Here is a 20421-nt window from a genome sequence, read left to right as displayed (position 1 = left end):
AGAGTTCTTCGGGGGAGGGGGGGGAAGGGATGGGTATGGATAACTGGTTCTTTTCAAGAATCGCTAAGAAATGATTTGATCCACCGACATCAATAGCCTTTTTGCTTAACAATTCCCTTATCAGTCCTTCAGAGCAGCTTTTGAGGGTGTTTGTCAGGAAAATGATCATTTCTTGATGTTGATTACAGACCCTGCAGCTGGTCTGTAATCAACTGCTTCTGCAGCAGCTGTTCTTGCACCTTGATCCAACGAAGCAGTGCTCCCACCCACTGCTTCGTTGGATCATTGCTTCGCTGCTTTTCAGAAGTTGCAAGTCCGCCTCTTAACCCCTCTCAAAGTCATTTAAAGATGTCAGTCGTGAGTCACTTTTGTGCGGATTAAAGTCACTAACTGAAACTCATGTCTTGAAGAAGAAATGAGAATTGTCTACTATTCCATTTGCACAGCTCCAAACGCTGCGCGACTCTCTGCCGAGTCAAGTTAGAGTCCAGCCAGAATTAATAACTTCAAAAGGAATCACCATTTTAAATCAAATGACACCTCTTTCCAAACATTGTAACACAGGCAACAAACTACAACAGACTAAATAAAACATTTTTGTTTTTGTTTGCCCAAAATGAGTCGTCCTGCGTTCTTTATGAATTATATTGATGTTGACGTGCAGCACAGCTGGCTGAGCTCATCTCAGAGGTATGGATTTACATTCATGCCATTAATGTCTGAAAGGAAATGCTTTTCGAAAAACTACAGATTTTTTTTTTTTTATGTCCAGAGATCAAGCATCCAGTGACCAATTTCATTTATTTACTTTAACACTCAATAAAATGTTATTGACATAGAAAACCTGTAAAACCTACTTTTAGTACACAGAAAATTCACAGGAGGTATTGATAAGGGAATCAGTAAGGAATAATGGCATCGATATCAATAAAATCTTATCAATACCCATCCCTGTTTGAATTAATATTATTTATGTTAAAATGTGTTAGTTATGCCAAACACTTTTAAAAACACAGAGATGTTTAAATGTTAAAAAAAACTATGTTTAAAATATGACAAAAGGTAAAAAATAGAAGAATAGAAAGTTCTTTAAAAACACGTTTAAAATGTTTGAAAACGGTGTAAAATGTGTGAAAGAATAGAAAGTTCTTTAAAAACATGTTTATATCAAGGCTGTTGGACAAAGAAGGCTGGAGACAAATGCAGGACTCGACAACGTAGCTCTGGTTCAATGAGGCATTTACTAAAAGGCTCAGCAGGGTTCGGTACACAGAGAGGAAGTCCATGAGAAGCAAACAAATAAAAAACATCAGGCAATGGTGTGGTTGATATAACAGGCAGGTGGTCAAAACACAACGTGGAAGCAGGGCACAGGGCACAACGATCAATCAATCAATCAACTTTTTTCTTATATAGCGCCAAATCACAACAAACAGTTGCCCCAAGGCGCTCTGGCGAAAAAACAGTGCAACCAGTGGTGTTTAAATACTCCCAGTGATACACTGTAGATAGGAAACATGTGTGGAAACATCCAGAACAGGGCGTGACCCAACCAGAGTGAAATACCCCCACCACGCTCAAAGAAAGGTAGACAAGAGAAATGGGGACCAGAAAACCCAAGCAAGACACACCCAGCCAGAAAAATAACATAATCCAAAAACAAAACCCAACAGCACAATATAAGACAAAACACAATACATGACAGTTTAAAATGTTTACAAAGGCTGTAAAATGTGTAAATGCATAGACATTTTCTTAAAAACAGACAAATACTTTTAAAATGTGTTTAAGATGTGTAAAAGAATAAAAAGAAACACACGAAGATGCTGAAATTGTGTGTGTGTGTGTGTGTGTGTGTGTGTGTGTGTGTGTGTGTGTGTGTGTGTGTGTGTGTGTGTGTGTGTGTGTGTGTGTGTGTGTGTGTGTGTGTGTGTGTGTCAGGGGTGGGGGGCAGCTATTCATTTGTTCTGTGAGGGGGGTTCACTCTGCCACACTTTGAAATCCCCTGGGTTAGTATGTGTTTGACCATTACCAAACAAACACTGGTGAGACAGGCAAGCAGCATGTGTCAAAGAAAGCAGTCGAGGAAAAGCGGGGAAAAGTTGTGTCCTCCCTCATCTATGTTGACTGAGCTACAGTCAAACCAGTTTTAAGACATGATTGGACAGATGCCAGACTGCAGAGAATCCTCTAGTGATTCTTCTACAGATTCAACAACATGTAACCATGACATTTGAATGAGTGCGACTGAATGTACTTTAATCAATGACTAAATGAAAATATTTTATATTGCCTTGAATCAACTCTTATAATTATGTGAATTAACTCTGTTATTCTTGATCAATTTGAATATTTATTGAATAGCTTAACAGGGTTGGTGTAACAATGTCAATGTATTTTGAATGGGTCCATGTGCTCTCAGTGCAAAATTTGGTGTATACTGCTGAAATAAACTTTTCACCTTGCTGAAAGGGGGAAATCTTACCTAACATATAAATAGTTCATTTCACAGAAATAATTAATGCAAACTTGTGAACTTTTCTTCTCATATGACAAGAAGGTTGAGCTATTTGGGGCATTCAGTGACTTTACTGCATGCCCTCCTCTGTAATTTTGGAATAGTTCACAATTAATTCAGAATCCCCCCCCCCCCACACACACACACACACATACACACACACACTACACTTCTTATACAATGTACAGTTGTATGTAACAGTTTGGGCACCCCTGATGATTTCCATGATTTTCCTTTATAAATCATTGGTTGTTTGGATCAGAAATTTCAGTTAAATATATCGACGAACACACTGATATTTGAGAAGTGAAATGAAGTTTCTAGTATTTACAGAAAATGTGCAATAATTATTTAAACAAAATTAGGCAGGTGCATAAATTTGGGCACCCCAACAGAAAAAATATATCAATATTTAGTCAATCCTCCTTTTGCAGAAATAACAGCCTCTAAATGCTTCCTATAGCTTCCAATGAGAGTCTGGATTCTGGAAGAAGGTATTTTGGACCATTCTTCTTTACAAAAAATCTCAGGTTTGTTGGTTTCTGAGCATGGACAGCCCACTTAAAATCACACCACAGATTTTCAATATTATTCAGGTCTGTGGACTGAGATGACCATTCCAGAACATTGTACTTGTTCTGTTCTGTGTGCCGACGCGGCCCGGAGGACCCGAACCAGCGTCTGACCAGACCCAGCGTTAAAAGAACAGAGAGCGGTTTCAAGAAAACAGATTTATTAACCAACTATGTGATAATGTGCAAAAGGGAGCAGCGGTCTGGGAGGACAGCGCGCGCAAATGGACGGGAGCCACAAATGTTCTGGACTCAGTAACCCTGCCGACACCCCCCCAGGCGGCTGCACGGACCACCGAGTCTGTGAAGAGGAGAACGAGGTTAGTCAGCCCAAACCTTCAACTCAGAGGGAAGTTCACACCAGCATGTACTCAGCAAACACTTCCAGGCTTACGTTAAAGGTAGCGCCTCACCGCAAGTGCCAACCAACACTTTCCATGAACGGCGGTGAGGAGCGAACCAAACAATTAACGTAACACGCTCAATTACAGCTGTTAATTATTAGAAACCATAAACATTAAGGTACCTCAGGAAGTGCGCAGTACAGCTTGAGAACCTCACTTCTCCTCTCTCACAGACACGTGCGTCAAACCTGGAGCGGTCCTCAGCGTCTGTTGTAATGAAGCTGATCTCTCCAAGTCAGCCTCACACGGATGGCACAAAGGTAATCCTCTGGCAAAGAAGCCCTGTATCTTCAGGGCTTAAATCCAGCAGGCCTCATCAGGGAATGCACTCCAGCTGTTCTCCTGTTGATCTGCACGTGTAGACAGGCAGCAGGTGCAGGCAATGAGTAAGGTTCTCTGATCCTCTGCACACTTCATCTCTTCTCAACTCAGGACCAAATGCAAACCACCTGGGGAGACACAGAGAAAGCAGGCCCAGCCAAACACCCCCCACTCCATGACAATAACCCCCCCCCCCCAGAACCACCTGGGGAGACAGAGAAACACAGGGCCAGCCAAACACCCCCCAATCCATAACATGTTCCTCTGCATGAATGCCTTAGTAGATTTTGAACAGTGTTTAGGATCGTTGTCTTGTTGAAAGATCCAGCCCCGGCGCAACATCAGCTTTGTCACTGATTCATGAACATTGTTCTCATGAATCTGCTGATATTGACTGGAATCTATGTGACCCTCAACTTTACCAGCACTGGTCACACAGCCCCCCAGCATGATGGAACCACCTCCAAATTTTACTGTGGGTAGCAAGTGTCTTTACTGGAATGCTCTGTTCTTTTTCAGCCATGCATACTGCCCCTTGTTATGTCCAAATAACTCAATTTTAGTTTCATCAGTCCACAGCACCTTATTTTAAAATGAAGCTGGCTTGTCCAAAGGTGCTTTAGCATACCTCAAGTGACTCTGTTTGTGGCGTGTATGCAGAAAAGGCTTCCTATGCATTACAGCATCTCCTTGTGCAAAGTGCGCTGTATAGTTGAACGATGCACAGAGACACTATCTGCAGCAAGATCATGTTGTAGGTCTTTGGAGCAGGTCTATGGGTTGACTCTGACTGTTCTCATCATCCTTTGCTTCAGCTTATCTGAGATGTTTCTTGGCCTGCCACTTCGGGCCTTAACTAGTACTGTGCCTGCAGTCTTCCATTTCCTCACTATGTTCCTCACAGTGGAAACTGACAGCTGAAATCTCTTTTTGTAACCTTTCCCTAAACCCTGAGGTTGAACAATCTTTGTTTTCAGGTCATTTGAGAGTTGTTTAGAGGCTCCCATGTTGCAACTCATTAGAAGAGATACAAAGAGGGGAAACATTTGCAAATGGCCACCTTAAATACCCTTTCTCATGATTGGATTCACCTGTGTAAGGAGGTCAAGGGTCAATGAGCTTACCAAACCAATTTTGTGTTCCAGTAATTAGTGCTACATAACTCAGCCACATGGGGTGTGCAGCCAGTACATTCTGAGTGCTGGTCCCAAGCCCGGATAAATGAGGAGGGTTGCGTCAGGATGGGCATCCGGCGTAAAACAAGCCAACCCAACTATGCAGACTCAGAATCGAATTCCCATACCGGATCGGTCGCGGCTCGGGTTAACAACGTCCGCCACCGGTGCTATTGCCCAACAGGGTGCCGGTGGAAATTGGGCTACTGCTGGGCGAAGACGATGAAGAAGAGGAGGAAAACGTTGCCACAAACAGCGGGAGAAGAAGAAAACTAGAAGGGTGGAAATGAGAGTGGGGACTTTGAATGTTGGTAGTATGACTGGTAAAGGGAGAGAGCTGGCTGATATGATGGAGAGGAGAAAGGTAGACATATTGTGTGTGCAAGAGACCAAGTGGAAGGGAAGTAAGAGCAGGAGCATTGGCGGTGGGTACAAGTTGTTGTACCATGGTGAGGACAGGAAGAGAAATGGTGTTGGGGTAATTTTAAAGGAAGAGTATGTTAAAAGTGTGTTGGAGGTTAAGCAAGTGTCTGACAGGGTGATGAGTGTGAAGTTGGAAATTGAAGGGGTGATGATGAATATCATCAGTGCATATGTGTTGTGAAAGTGTAGTGACACGGACCCACAACATGGGGCGCAAATGAACGGCCAATAGATGGGCCAAAAAGTAACAATTTAATGTTGTGAAACGTGCACAACGAATATACAGACAACCTCAGAATATAATTACAGTCAAATCACAAAGGTGACGTGTGGGCAGGCTCGAGGATAGAAGACGTCTGTCCTGAGATGAACCGGAACCACACGATTTCCTCCGCCACCGAACCCAGAGAATACTGGAGCCGCCAAGTCCCGAATTCCCAGGTGATCACCATCCCCGACTGTCGGATCTGGTACTGCTGGCGAGAACAAAGACAGTCAAGTGTGGGTGTGTGTACACCCAGTAACAATAACGGTGGGAATGCCACCTCCACCTCTCACTCAATATGCTGATGTGTTTGCAGTGATCCCTCAGAGAAAAAGAGTGCCGTCCTGCACTCACTCAGCTTCCACAAAACAAGGAACCGGTACGCCTGCAAACACTCACAATGTACAGATTACAGATAAACACAAAAAGGCTGAGGATATTACCTACAATGAAGTACGATATCTCGGCAACGAGGTGGAGATGATGTCTGGTCTTTATGGAGTGTGATGATGAAGAATGTGTGACAGCTGTCAGGAATTAATGAGTGACAGCTGTCACTCCCGGCTGTGTCCGTGGCGGCAGCGCCCTCTCGTGCCTGAAGCCCGCACTTCAGGCAGGGCGCCCCTTGGTGGTGGGCCAGCAGTACCTCTTCTGGTGGCCCAAGAAGTAGACAGGAGTACAAGGAGATGCGGCGTAAGGCGAAAAGAGAAGTGGCAAAAGCAAAGGAAAAGGCATATTGCGAGCTGTACAAGAAGTTGAATAGTAAGGAAGGAGAAAAAGACTTGTACCGATTGGCCAGACAAAGGGACAGAGCTGGAAAGGATGTGCAGCAGGTTAGGGTGGTAAAAGATGCACATGGTAATGTGCTGACAAGTGAGGAGTGTGTGCTGAGAAGGTGGAGGGAATATTTTGCAGAGTTGATGAATAAAGAAAATGAGCAAGAGAAAAGGCTGGATGATGTGGTGAGAGTAAATCAGGAAGTACAACAGATTAGCAAGGAAGAAGTGAGGGCTGCTATGAAGAGGATGAAGAGTGGAAAGGCAGTTGGTCCAGATGACATTCCAGTGGAGGCATGGAAATGTCTAGGAGAGATGGCAGTAGAGTTTCTAACCAGATTGTTTAATAAAATCTTGGAAAGTGAGAGGATGCCTGAGAAGTGTAGACGAAGTGTGCTGGTTTCTATTTTCAAGAACAAGTGTGATGTGCAGAGCTGCAGTAACTACAGAGGCATAAAGCTGATCAGCCACAGCATGAAGTTATGGGAAAGAGTATTAGAAGCTGTGCTTAGAAAACAGGTGAAGATCTGTGAGCAGCAATATGGTTTCATGCCGAGAAAGAGCACTACAGATGCAATGTTTGCTCTGAGAATACTGTTGGAAAAGGACAGAGAAGGACAGAAAGCGTTACATTGTGTGTTTGTGGACTTAGAAAAAGCTTATGATAGGATGCCAAGAGAAGAGCTGTGGTATTGTATGAGGAAGTCTGGAGTGGCAGAGAAGTATGTTAGGGTAGTGCAGGACGTACAAGAATAGTGTAACAGCGGTGAGATGCGCATTCGGAATGACAGACTCATTCAAGGTGGAGGTGGGATTACACCAAGGATCAGCTCTGAGTCCTTTCTTGTTTGCAGTGGTGATGGACAGGTTGACGGATGAGATCAGACAGGAGTCCCCATGGACTATGATGTTTGCAGATGACATTGTGATCTGTAGTGAGAGTAGAGAGCAAGTTGAGTCTAGTCTGGAGAAGTGGAGATATGCTTTGGAGAGAAGGGGAATGAAAGTCAGTAGAAGCAAGACTGAGTACATGTGTGTGAATGAGAGGGAGCCCAGTGGAATAGTGCAGTTACAAGGAATAGAAGTGGTGAAAGTAGATGAGTTTAAATATTTGGGGTCAACTGTTCAAAGTAATGGAGAGTGTGGTAGAGATGTGAAGAAGAGAGTGCAGGCAGGGTGGAGTGGGTGGAGAAAGGTGGCAGGAGTGATTTGTGACTGAAGAATATCAGCAAGAGTGAAGGGGAAAGTTTACAAAACAGTAGTGAGAGCAGCTATGTTGTACGGTTTAGAGACGGTGGCACTAACAAAAAGACAGGAGGCAGAGCTGGAGGTGGCAGAGCTGAAGATGTTGAGATTCTCTTTTGGAGTGACAAGAATGGACAAGATTAGGAATGACCATATCAGAGGGACAGCTCAGGTGGGACGGTTTGGAGACAAAGTCAGAGAGGTGAGATTGAGATGGTTTGGACATGTGCAGAGGAGGGACCCTTGGTATATAGGGAGAAGGATGCTGAGGATGGATCCACCAGGCAGGAGGAGAAGAGGGAGGCCAAAGAGGAGGTTCATGGATGTGCTGAGAGAGGACATGCAGGTGGTTGGTGTGACAGAGGAAGATACAGAGGACAGGGTGAGATGGAAACGATTGATCTGTTGTGGCGACCCCTAACGGGAACAGCCGAAAGACAAAGACGTAATTAGTGCTACATGTATTCAAATCAATAAAATGACAAGGGTGCCCAAATTTATGCACCTGCCCAATTGTGTTTAAATAATTATTGCACGCTTTCTGTAGAAACTTAATTTCACTTCTCAAATATCAGTGTGTTCGTCTATGAAATATTTAACTGAAATTTCTGATCCAGACAACCAATGATTTATAAAGAAAAATCATGAAAATTATCAGGGGTGCCCAAACTTTTGCATACAACTGTAGATGTTTCAATGTTTCCACTGATTGGTACCACACCAAACTAGAACTAGGATTCAATGAGCTGAGTTTCTTCCAGTTGACATGAGAAGACATTTTCACCATCTTTGCATTGCTGTTGGTCAATACCCCCCTGAAGCAAGTTGAAGAAATTAGATTAAAATGCATGTAAGATCAAAGCCAGTGATTTTAATTTAAACATGTATTTATTGTCTTTCAGCTATGGGGAGGTGATGATCTAGTGGTTAAGCTTGAGGCCAAGTGGGGTTCAAACCCCACTCAGACCAGACATTCACTAATTCATTAAGACGTTCCTTTTAGGACCTTGTTCAAGGTCTGAAAAGGAAACTAAAGCTCCATATAAATGCAGCCCATTTACCATCATTATCATGTTTGCAATGGCCAGTTCTCCTAACACAGGGGTGGACAACTTGTTCCAGAAAGGGCCAAGAGGGTGCAGGTTTTCTTTGCAGCCACTGACTCCACCAGGTGACTGATTCCATGTGCTCAAAGTGATGTTAATCAGTGAAATCACCTGGTTGGCTGGTTTGAGTGACCAGCCATGGTGTGTTGACACTTTTTTAAAATTCATTTTGCTCATGTGTTGACACTGTAGGGGATCAGAGGCCCAAACTGCAGCTTTTTTTTTTTTTTTGCATTTTATTACAAATAGTTGTAATGCAGCCGGTCTGCTCTGTGTCAGCCTGATCTCATCAGATCTCAGAAGCTAAGCAGTGCAGGATCTGATTAGTACTTGCATGGGAGACCTCTTTGGAAAACCAGCTGCTGTGTGTGTTTCTCCAGGTGAAACTGGAGTTGTGTCAGCAAGGGCATCCAGCGTAAAACCTGTACCAAATACAATGCGGATCTGGTTGTATCCGCCAAACAATACGGGAGCAGCCGAATGGACAACAACATTACAAATAGCTGTAATAATATGACTTATTGTGTGGTTAATTCTATGAACGGATCATCTAAGATGTGTGTGCACTGGTGTTTGCACTGAGTGAAATTAATGTATGATGTAAATTTGGATGCTAACTATGTTGCCAGATGTATCAGGTATCAGTTGTAGTAGTAGTTAATCCATGTTTACTGTGGAAATAATTGGGACATAATTTTTAATACCCACACCAAAGCCAAACCATTATGAAAACCACAGCTGAGCCCCCAAAATATGATGTAATAAACACCTGAACCAAGCTGAGCTTGTTGGTGTTCAAGCTTCATTTGTCCTGTTCAGGTTATGCACTGTTTTACCCACAATCCACCTCTTTACCATATATGAACTACAACCCTGGCAAAAATTATGGAATCACCGGCCTCGGAGGATGTTCATTCAGTTGTTTAATTTTGTAGAAAAAAAGCAGATCACAGACATGACACAAAACTAAAGTCATTTCAAATGGCAACTTTCTGGCTTTAAGAAACACTATAAGAAATCAGGAAAAAAAATTGTGGCAGTCAATAACGGTTACTTTTTTAGACCAAGCAGAGGGAAAAAAATATGGACTCACTCAATTCTGAGGAATAAATTTTGGAATCACCCTGTAAATTTTCATCCCCAAAATTAACACCTGCATCAAATCAGATCTGCTCGTTAGTCTGCATCTAAAAAGGAGTGATCACACCTTGGAGAGCTGTTGCACCAAGAAGACTGACATGAATCATGTCTCCAACATGAGAGATGTCAATTGAAACAAAGGAGAGGATTATCAAACTCTTAAAAGAGGGTAAATCATCATGCAATGTTGCAGAAGATGTTGGTTGTTCACAGTCAGCTGTGTCTAAACTCTGGACCAAATACAAACAACATGGGAAGGTTGTTAAAGGCAAACATACTGGTAGACCAAGGAAGACATCAAAGCGTCAAGACAGAAAACTTAAAGCAATATGTCTCAAAAATTGAAAATGCACAACAAAACAAATGAGGAACGAATGGGAGGAAACTGGAGTCAACGTCTGTGACCGAACTGTAAGAAACCGCCTAAAGGAAATGGGATTTACATACAGAAAAGCTAAACGAAAGCCATCATTAACACCTAAATAGAAAAAAACAAGGTTACAATGGGCTAAGGAAAAGCAATCGTGGACTGTGGATGACTGGATGAAAGTCATATTCAGTGATGAATCTCGAATCTGCATTGGGCAAGGTGATGATGGTGGAACTTTTGTTTGGTGCCGTTCCAATGAGATTTATAAAGATGACTGCCTAAGAGAACATGTAAATTTCCACAGTCATTGATGATATGGGGCTGCATGTCAGGTAAAGGCACTGGGGAGATGGCTGTCATTACATCATCAATAAATGCACAAGTTTACGTTGATATTTTGGACACTTTTCTTATCCCATCAATTGAAAGGATGTTTGGGGATGATGAAATCATTTTTCAAGATGATAATGCATCTTGCCATAGAGCAAAAACTGTGAAAACATTCCTTGCAAAAGGACACATAGGGTCAATGTCATGGCCTGCCAATAGTCTGGATCTTAACCCAATTGAAAATCTTTGGTGGATGTTGAAGAAAATGGTCCATGACAAGGCTCCAACCTGCAAAGCTGATCTGGCAACAGCAATCAGAGAAAGGTGGAGCCAGATTGATAAAGAGTACTGTTTGTCACTCATTAAGTCCATGCCTCAAAGACTGCAAGCTGTTATAAAAGCCAGTGGTGGTGCAACAAAATACTAGTGATGTGTTGGAGCGTTCTTTTGTTTTTCATGATTCCATAATTTTTTCCTCAGAATTGGGTGATTCCATATTTTTTTTCCCTTTGCTTGGTCTAAAAAAGTAACCATTTCCTGATGTCTTATAGTGTTTCTTAAAGCCAGAAAGTTGCCATTTGAAATGACTTTAGTTTTGTGTCATGTCTGTGATCTGCTTTTTTTCTACAAAATTAAACAACTGAATGAACATCCTCCGAGGCCGGTGATTCCATAATTTTTGCCAGGGGTTGTACACACACACACACACACACACACACACACACACACACACACACACACACACACACACACACACACACACACACACACACACACACACACACACACACACACACACACACACACACTTTACATATAGGATAAATCAATGTTTTTGAGAGTTAAAACCTACAGATAACAGGGAGAAGTAAAATAACCTGACATTCAAAGACTCGGGTTCACTGCTGGCAAGGTCACATTTGCAAATGACATCGGTGTGTGAGTGTGTGTGTGAATGGGTGAATGCAAGGCATTACTGTAAAGCACTTTGAGCTTCTGATACAGATGGAAAAGTGCTTTATAAATGAAGTCCACTTACCATTTAAGCCTCTTTCACACTGGGCCAACGTAGAGTTGCATAATGCACTATACCAACTATGCCAAGTTTATGCAACCCTGCGCAGAGCTTATGCAGCCCTACGTGGCAATACTCTGAGGGACGCAAAGGGGTCCGCGAAATGGATGAAAAAAATTAAACATGTTTAATTTTTCGTGGACATTCTGCATAGAGCACTGCATTCAGTGCTCTGTGCAGGTCTGTGCAACACTTCGTTACTGTATGCAAGTCTTTGCAACACTGCGCTACTGTACACCATGCCTCCGGAACTGTACGCTACCCTACACCAGACCGGCAAAAAAATCCTTTCAGGTTTTTTTGTCAGTAAATACCTGCATATATTTTATTCATCCCCATGGACTCTGCTGAACTTTGCTGGCTTTGAACCAACAAAAGCACAAAAGAAGAAGAGTCAGGCCATGTTTTCCCCCTACGTGCAACATACACAGCCATTCCTGCGTAATAGATACGCAGCACAATGCAACTCTATGCAGGCCCCGTGTGAAAGGGCTTTACCAAATAAGAGTTTGAATATCAATGTGATTTTAAAAGTATGAATCTCAGTGTGATTTTAATCCAGGTGAAATAAAGAAACCAGAAGTGCAGTTGGATGAAACTATGATGAATGTTGCAAAATGTAGCCAAGAACACTTAGCTTGGATTTAAAAGTAGACACGTAAACAAATGTTATCTGGTCTCAACTGGATTGTGTTGTTTGGAGGGTTTCCATTTAAATGTAGCAGATGCTATATTGTCCACAAGCCTTTGTGAGGAGGTAGCCTCTCTACCCTTCTATCAGTCTAGTTCTGTGCCTGCTGTGGTCCATAGTTTACTGATTTACTAATCCCATCTATTTTCGTCAATATCTCTAAAATTATTGGCACAGGTGTGTTTCACGTAAGCACTGTCCCCGCTCTTATCTGTTGATGTTCACCTCTATTGTAAATAAGTGACAGCGTGATGAATCAAAATGTCCAGATACCAAAAAAAGAAGAGAGGTGAGGTTAAGGAGGACTGAATTTGTGTGTTTTTGCTTTACTAAATCACTCACTGAAGCCTCCAAGGATATTTCCACATTTTTTGTGCTGCTGGTGGAAATGATGAAGCTTCAGTGATACTTTACTCAGACATTTAACCAAGCCTCCCGGCCGACCAGCGGGTAGTGCAGCTGTTGTGGTCTCGGCTCATCCATTCAGATGGTATACCACCGTCTCTGCTCCAAAGCCATCTACCAAAGTAACTATTCAGTCTGTCTGTGTCACAGCCCCAGTCAACCATTCAGCCACTCCTTTGCCCCCCCTCTCCCAACGCCATGTGCCTTCCTGCCCCAGGATGCAGTGCAGCGGCGCACTGTCAGTGCAGTGGCGCATTGTCAGTGCAGTGAGTGTCCTTGTGGTAATGTGTTTGTGCGTTGGGGAGATTAGAGGGAAACAGCTTGCCAGGGGCAGGCAGCTGCTGTTTCCTACAGCTTGCAGCACTTTTGGGGGGACAAGCACAGGATGCCGTGGGGGAGAGGGAGCTTGGCTGTCCTGCAGCTCCTCTCGGGCATCAGGCGGACCAGAGCCAGGTAGGATTAGAACTTTGTTGCAGTGGGGATGCAGGGTAATACCTGCATTAACCCACTCTGGTAACATGAGCCTAAACTAGGTTTAGTTACTGGGCAGGGTTTTTTAAATTATGTTTTGGTTTTGCTTCGGCTAACTCAGTTGTTTGAAGCTGATTGTGTTGGTGTGAATACTTTAGGCTTTTAATAGCTCTGCCTTGCTCTTGGAGGTACTTCTTCTAGATTACGTTTTAGAACTTGTACCTTTACTATGATTTAAAACCATTGCTCTATTTTTAGGATTTTGTAAATCTCATTTCATAAGTGGAATTTGGCATTTTGTGGCAGGCCTTGGGCATAAAACACTTTTTCAGAGCTGTGTGAGCTAACTATTACTGTGTGTGGAAATTAAGAGGCTTGCAGTGGAATTCAGCAACACTATGTTGCTTTCAACAACAGTCTCTTTTTCAAGCGGATTATTGTATTCCGTCACTGGAGTTGTTGGTTGGGGTTACTTGGTGTTACGTCCCACAGTGCTGACACAATCATTATAAAGGACCAGTGGTTTGACATTTTGGTCATTCTTGTCTAAGAGCAGTAGGTTTCCTGTTTATTCTCCACATCCAATGCAAAGCCCACTCTACAAGAAACAATAACTTTGACATTTTTACTTGTCCATGTTTTAGATCTATTTAAAAAGTGTCCATCAACCTTTGTTGTTCGATTTATATAACTTTTTGGCAAGGGAAAATTCTATATTATTAGATATAAAAAATAAAGCAAATGTACTTTTTTGCTTGCACAAGGAGGCCAAGAAGATTTGTAAATCTAAACTTTTAAACATATGTGGATTTTCAGCAGTCTTGTATTCATATCTTCCCATATATATGAAATCAGCAAGTCAGTATCTTACATATACAATACACTGTCATCAGCATATAACAAGTGATAATGAGAAACTGTCATTTGGTGATTTCACAAAGCTGCTGGTGGGTTTACAGGTGCTGCTAGCTGGGGGGTGCTGACAGACCTGTTTCACAGAAACATGAGAAGCATTTTTCCTGTAATCTGTTTCTGTTTTTTGACTTCACATCCACACACAACTTATTTATAACAGCAGTTACTATGCCTTTAGGTATGTTAAAAATGGTGCACTGGCTAGATGGTCTTCTGCTTACACAACATGATTTTATATGTCATGCAGTGCGCTGTCAGAACACAACTATGTGCTGCACAACTGGAACGTTGTCTTTACAAAACAATCCCAATGACAACATTTGAAATGGAGCTCAACAATTTTATCTTTGGATCCATTTGATTAACTTATTTCTAAATGCATACACTACAAACCGGACAAAGAGGTGATAAAATACCTGATCTGTTCAACAAGTACCCCTTGATTAATTATAATTAATTCCCTGATATGGTTACCAAGGTTGATTGTTTACCTCCCTCAGATGCGAAGGAAGAATTCCCTCATTGACAATGAAGAGTTTTTATGGGTAGTCATTGTGATATTTTTATTTAAAGTACAGGAAGTTAATGCCTATCATGTTTTCAGGACAGGTGTGACATCTCAGAGTGGTGAGGGTGGGGTCAGGTGTGAATGATTTGTTGATGTTCAGGAGAAGTCACGCCCTCCTGCATTCCAGCTGCACTCAGCTCAAAAACATGTTAAGCCTCTATAAAACCTTGCAACATCACTTGATTTCACCACACTCAGGTTTCACACAGGAGGGACTGGAGCAGCAGACAGACTTATGCCACATGATGCTGACCACCACTAATGGATCAAGATAGGATTTGTGCTGGATTTGTAATTTTTGGATTCCTGTAGCATTGTGGATATGATAAGCGGTGAAGGGGTAGTGCTGAGCAGTTTTGGTTTAGACATGCAGGTTCCCCGCAACAAGTTGAGCCATTTGAGGCTTCGTCCAAACCGAAGTCCAATGAGTCATAGCAGGCATGTAAAGAAGTCACTGGCCAACAAGAAAAAGTCAAGGTAGGTGTGAGGAACAGAACTGGAGTTGTAGGTGGAGTAGCACTACTGTATGTATGCGGAAAAGTTTGAGTGTGGGACAGACAGTCTATGTGTGAGATGTTGTAGTGCAGATGACATTTTGTAGTAAAGTTATAAAATATGTGTGCATGTGTGTGCGTATGTGCGTGTGTGTGTCAGAAAAACCTGGGAACTCCACAGTGATCTGTGCATTTGCTTTAACTTTTTGACAATTTCATTGCAGACAGTATGAAACCAAGGTAGTTCGTTTTTTATGTAATCAACTAAATTTCATTTGTTAATATACATTCATTCCTGCATTTCAGGCCTGCAACACATTCCAAAATAGTTGAGACACTAAAAGCATATCGCAGTTTGTAATATTGCCATTTCTTCTCACAACACTTAAAAGATGTTTTGGCACAGAGGACACCAAGCAATAAATGTTTCAGCTGTTGTTTTGTCCCATTCTTCCTGCAAACACATCTTAAGGTGTGCAGTAATGTTTTATTTTGTATATAAAGGGTTTATGTGATGTGTCAAAAATATTAAGGTTTGCACTTTTTGCAGATGATACAAATTTCTTCTGTTCTGGAAAGAATTTGGATGAATTATTTAATATAATTGAGCAAGAAATGGCCCTACTTCAAAAATGGTTTAATGCGAACAAACTTTCATTGAATTTAAGCAAAACAAAGTATATGTTATTTACGAATCAAAGACAAAGAGATACTGTTGAATTTATTTTTCATGGGATTAAAATTGAAAGAGTGTCAGAATTTAGATTTCTGGGGGTTATTATAGATGAGAAGTTAAAATGGAAGCAACACATTGCCTATATAAAAAAGTCAGTAAAAACTTTGCTATTTTGAGCAAAGTAAAAATTTTGGTTAATTATAATGCAATGAGAATTTTGTACTGCTCCTTAATTCTCCCATATTTTATGTATTGCTTGGAAGTCTGGGGTAATTCCTATAATTCTAATTTATTGCCCTTATTTATTTTACAAAAAAAAAGTGATACGAGTTCTGCACAGAGCTCCTCCAAAAGCGCACACTTCTGGACTCTTTTGGAAGTCAGGGCTGTTAAAACTTAAAGACCTTATCTCTTTACAGACATTGATAATCATGTTCAAAGCTCGACATAATTTGTTACCACAAATTTTGCAAAATCTTTTTATTATGAATGATGAAAATAGTAGACGAAATCTTGATTTTAAATGACCTTTTTCTAGAACAACACTTAAAGAAATGAGTGTCTCACATGCTGGAGTTAAGTTATGGAACTCTTTGGGAAACAAATTAAAATCATGTTTGAATATTATTCAATTCAAATATAAATTTAAAAAAGAAATGTTGAAGTCTTATTTGTAAAAACAATGTAAAAAAATCATACTGTATGTGGCCATCTATGTTAATTGTTTACTGTATTCTCTGTGTGAGAATGGGGTAGGGATTAAATAAGACTTGGTCTTCATCCTACTCCTGTTCTTACTGTGAATGTATTGTGTCTGTACTGTACATTCTCATGTAAAAGAATAAATAAAAAAAAAATAAATAAATAATAGTGTTGTATGCAAAGGCACCCCTGACAATTTCCATGATTTTCCTTTATAAATCGTTGGTTGTCTGGATCAGAAATTTCAGTTAAATATATCACATAGCAGACAAACACACTGATATTTGAGAAGTGAAATGAAGTTTATAGGATTTACAGAAAGTGTGCAATAATTTTTTAAACAAAATTAAGCAGGTGCATAAATTTGGGCAGCCCAACAGAAAAAAATACATCAATATTTAGTAGATCAGCATAACAGCCTCTAAACGCTTCCTATATGTTCCAGTGAGAGTCTGGATTGTGGTTGAAGGTATTTTGGACCATTCTTCTTTACAAAACATCTTAGGTTTGTTGGTTTCTGAGCATGGACAGCCCACTTAAAATCACCCCACAGATTTTCAATAATATTCAGGTCTGTGGACTGAGGTGACATTCCAGAACATTGTACTTGTTCCTCTGCATGAATGCCCTAGTAGAGTTTGAGCAGTGCTTAGGGTCGTTGTCTTGGTGAAAGATCCAGCCCCGGGCACAACTTCAACTTTGTCACTGATTCATGAACATTGTTCTCAAGAATCTGCTGATATTGACTGGAATTCATGTGACCCTCAACTTTAACAAGATTCCCAGTACCTGCACTGGCCACACAGCCCCACAGCATGATGGAACCACCTCCAAATTTTACTGTAGGTAGCAAGTGTTTTTCTTGGAATGCTGTGTTCTTTTTCTGCCATGCATACCGTCCCTTGTTATGTCCAAATAACTCAATTTTAGTTTCATCAGTCCACAGCACCTTATTCCAAAATGAAGCTGGCTTGTCCAAATGTGCTTTAGCATACCTCAAGTGACTCTGTTTGTGGCATGTACGCAGAAAACGCTTCCTATATATTACAGCATCTCCTTGTGCAAAGTGCGCTGTATAGAGGCTTTGCACGTGACGTCATAGGTCATGTGCAGGGCGATACCACCCATAGCTGCAGGTCAAGTTTAGCCGGTCACAATCGACTTGGCTGTGGAAACAAGCCATCTCAACCCATCTTTCCTCTGTTTTTTTTTCCCACCATTACACTATGGGTAGGGTTAGAAACAGAAAAATAAAAAATAACACATCACTAAAACATTACTCATTTCGTTATGGAAGCCCGGCTGGACCATGCAAAAAAAAAAGTCAGCTGAGTTTTTTCCACAATACCACACCAACATACACAAAATTCAGCAAAGTTAATGATGAAAATTATCACTAAGGGTAGAGTTAGAAAGAGTAAAATAAAATAAAAAAGCTGCGTCGTAAAAATGTTACTTATTTCGTTCCTTATGGAAGCCGCAAAAAAAAAAAAAAGCGGCTGAGTTTTATTCCACAATACCACACCAATGTATACAAAATTCAATAAAGTTAAAGTTAATAAAGTTAGGGTAGAGTTTAGAAAGAGTAAATAAAACAAAACAAAACACGTGGGGTGATAACAATGGCCTCCAGGTACAGTCAACAAAGGAAACAACACGCCCAGCGCTATGTACAACAAGCACCCAAAACTGCAATTTTGTCGATGTACTGCTGTAATTCAGTGCCAGAAAGATGCCTGGTATATTCAAATACTCCACAATCAGGTTCAGAGATGATGAGTTTATCTCAAAGCTTGTCCAAAACTTTGCAGAATGTACGTTGTTTCTAGTGTAAATAATCCTGGAAGCCCTGCACTTGACCTGCAGTGTGGTGATGGAGTATGGCCCGGAAGTGACCAGGTCACGTGTCTGCAAAGCCTTTATAGTTGAACGATGCACAGAGACACTATCTGCAGCAAGATCATGTTGTAGGTCTTTGGAGCAGGTCTGTGGGTTGACGATAACTGTTCTCACCATCCTTTACTTCAACTTATCTGAGATTTTTCTTGGCCTGCCACTTCGGCCCTTAACTAGTACTGTGCCTGTGGTCTTCCATTTCCTCACTATGTTCCTCACAGTGGAAGCTGACAGCTGAAATTTCTGAGATAGCTTTTTGTATCCTTCCCCTAAACCCTGAGGTTGAACAGTCTTTGTTTTCAGGTCATTTGAGAGGGGTATTGAGGCTCCCATTTTGCCACTCATTAGAAGAGATGCAAAGAGGGAAACATTTGTAAATGGTCACCTTAAATACCCTTTCTCATGAATGGATTCACCTGTGTAAGGAGGTCAAGGGTCAATGAGCTTACCAAACCAATTTTGTGTTCCAGTAATTACTGCTACATGTATTCAAATCAATAAAATGACAAGGGTGCCCAAATTTATGCACCTGCCCAATTTTTAATTATTGCACACTTTCTGTAAATACTAGAAACTTCATTTCACTTCTCAAATATCGGTGTGTTCATCAGCTATATGATATATTTAACTGAAATTTCTGATCCAACCAATGATTTATAAAGGAAAATCATGAAAATTATCAGGGGTGCCCAGTCTTTTGCATACAACTGTATGTGACTGTCATTGAAGCCTTTTTTTTAATTATTATTCTCCACACAATCTCAAATGTGGACAGGTTAGGACTGCAGGTAGACCATGCAGTATCTGTATTTTTTCATCTTTGGTCCTGCCTTTGTAATGTGTGCAGAATGTGGTTTTGCATTGTCTTGTTGGACATCCCTTGAAAAGATGCCATCTTGAAGCAGGGCTGGACTGGAACAAAAATTCAGCCCTGGACTTTTTGGTTCACCATTACAATCTGCGTGTAGCTACTGTGCCAACTCGCCCCTAATTGAAGTACATATAAACACACAAGCCCTTAATAACACTACTGTACTGAAGAATATCCCTTTATATTGGGAGCCTTGATTAAAATAAATGATGAATACACAGTATGTTGCTCACTTGGTCTTAAGAAGGATGCTGGAGAAAGGATTTAAGATTATAGAGTGTTTATTTATCACTCACTCACACATAGGTGGTGAAACTCTCATGGCATTGGCAGGGTGACAGGAGGGTACTGTAGGTCACACAAATAAAGATGCCTGTGAAAGACAGACAACAAAAGATGTCTGCATTATTTAAACTCATTGAGTTTTGCAGTCCTCTTGCTTGCCTCTACTGGTGGTTGGCTCTCACTGCGGTATTGTATCACTTCCTGTTCCGGAGCACAGCGGTGTTTTTCTGTATCTGTTAGCTGTTTAATCTGCGCAGTTAGATTGATCTAGTTATCTAGATTACGATTTGTTTCCCAGTGTAATCTTTACGTGTCTTAACTAAAGCACTCCTTCTGCTGAATCACCTCTAAATTATTTACACATTATTCACTTTGCGTGTTTTTAGGAATCCGCTAGGTTAGCGTAGCTACTAGCTCTTAGCCGATTTAGCATGGCGGCTTCTCCTGTCTCTCCCGCACTTTTCTGCTCTGGGTGTGAAATGTTTAGTTATTCCTCGGCCTCCTTTAGCAGTAACGGTACTTGTAATAAGTGTAGCTTATTCGTAGCTTTGGAGGCCAGGCTGGGCGAATTGGAGACTCGGCTCCGCACCGTGGAAAATTCTACAGCTAGCCAGGCCCCTGTAGTCGGTGCGGACCAAGGTAGCTTAGCCGCCGTTAGTTCCCCCCTGGCAGATCCCGAGCAGTCGGGAAAGCAGGCTGACTGGGTGACTGTGAGGAGGAAGCGTAG

At 41.4% G+C, this 20421-nt stretch overlaps 1 protein-coding gene across 3 annotated transcripts in view; it reads left to right on the top strand.

Annotated features, from left to right (window-relative positions):
* The first annotated feature begins 13123 nt into the window (after positions 1–13123).
* Positions 13124–20421, top strand: part of LOC117506595 (rho GTPase-activating protein 40) — a 61941-nt gene continuing 54643 nt past the window's right edge. For 2 of the 3 annotated variants that reach the window (XM_034166109.1, XM_034166108.1), the window contains exon 1: positions 14970–15247. In XM_034166109.1, coding sequence (XP_034022000.1) covers positions 15093–15247 — 155 coding nt within the window. In that variant the 5' untranslated portion in view covers positions 14970–15092. Of the gene's footprint in view, positions 13270–14969; positions 15248–20421 lie in introns of those variants that run through there. The other variant, XM_034166110.1, reaches the window with a different exon arrangement.

This window comes from Thalassophryne amazonica, chromosome 3 (assembly GCF_902500255.1).
Source record: "Thalassophryne amazonica chromosome 3, fThaAma1.1, whole genome shotgun sequence".
Taxonomy (NCBI): Eukaryota; Metazoa; Chordata; class Actinopteri; order Batrachoidiformes; family Batrachoididae; genus Thalassophryne; species Thalassophryne amazonica.
This window is presented reverse-complemented; position numbering and strand designations above follow the sequence as displayed.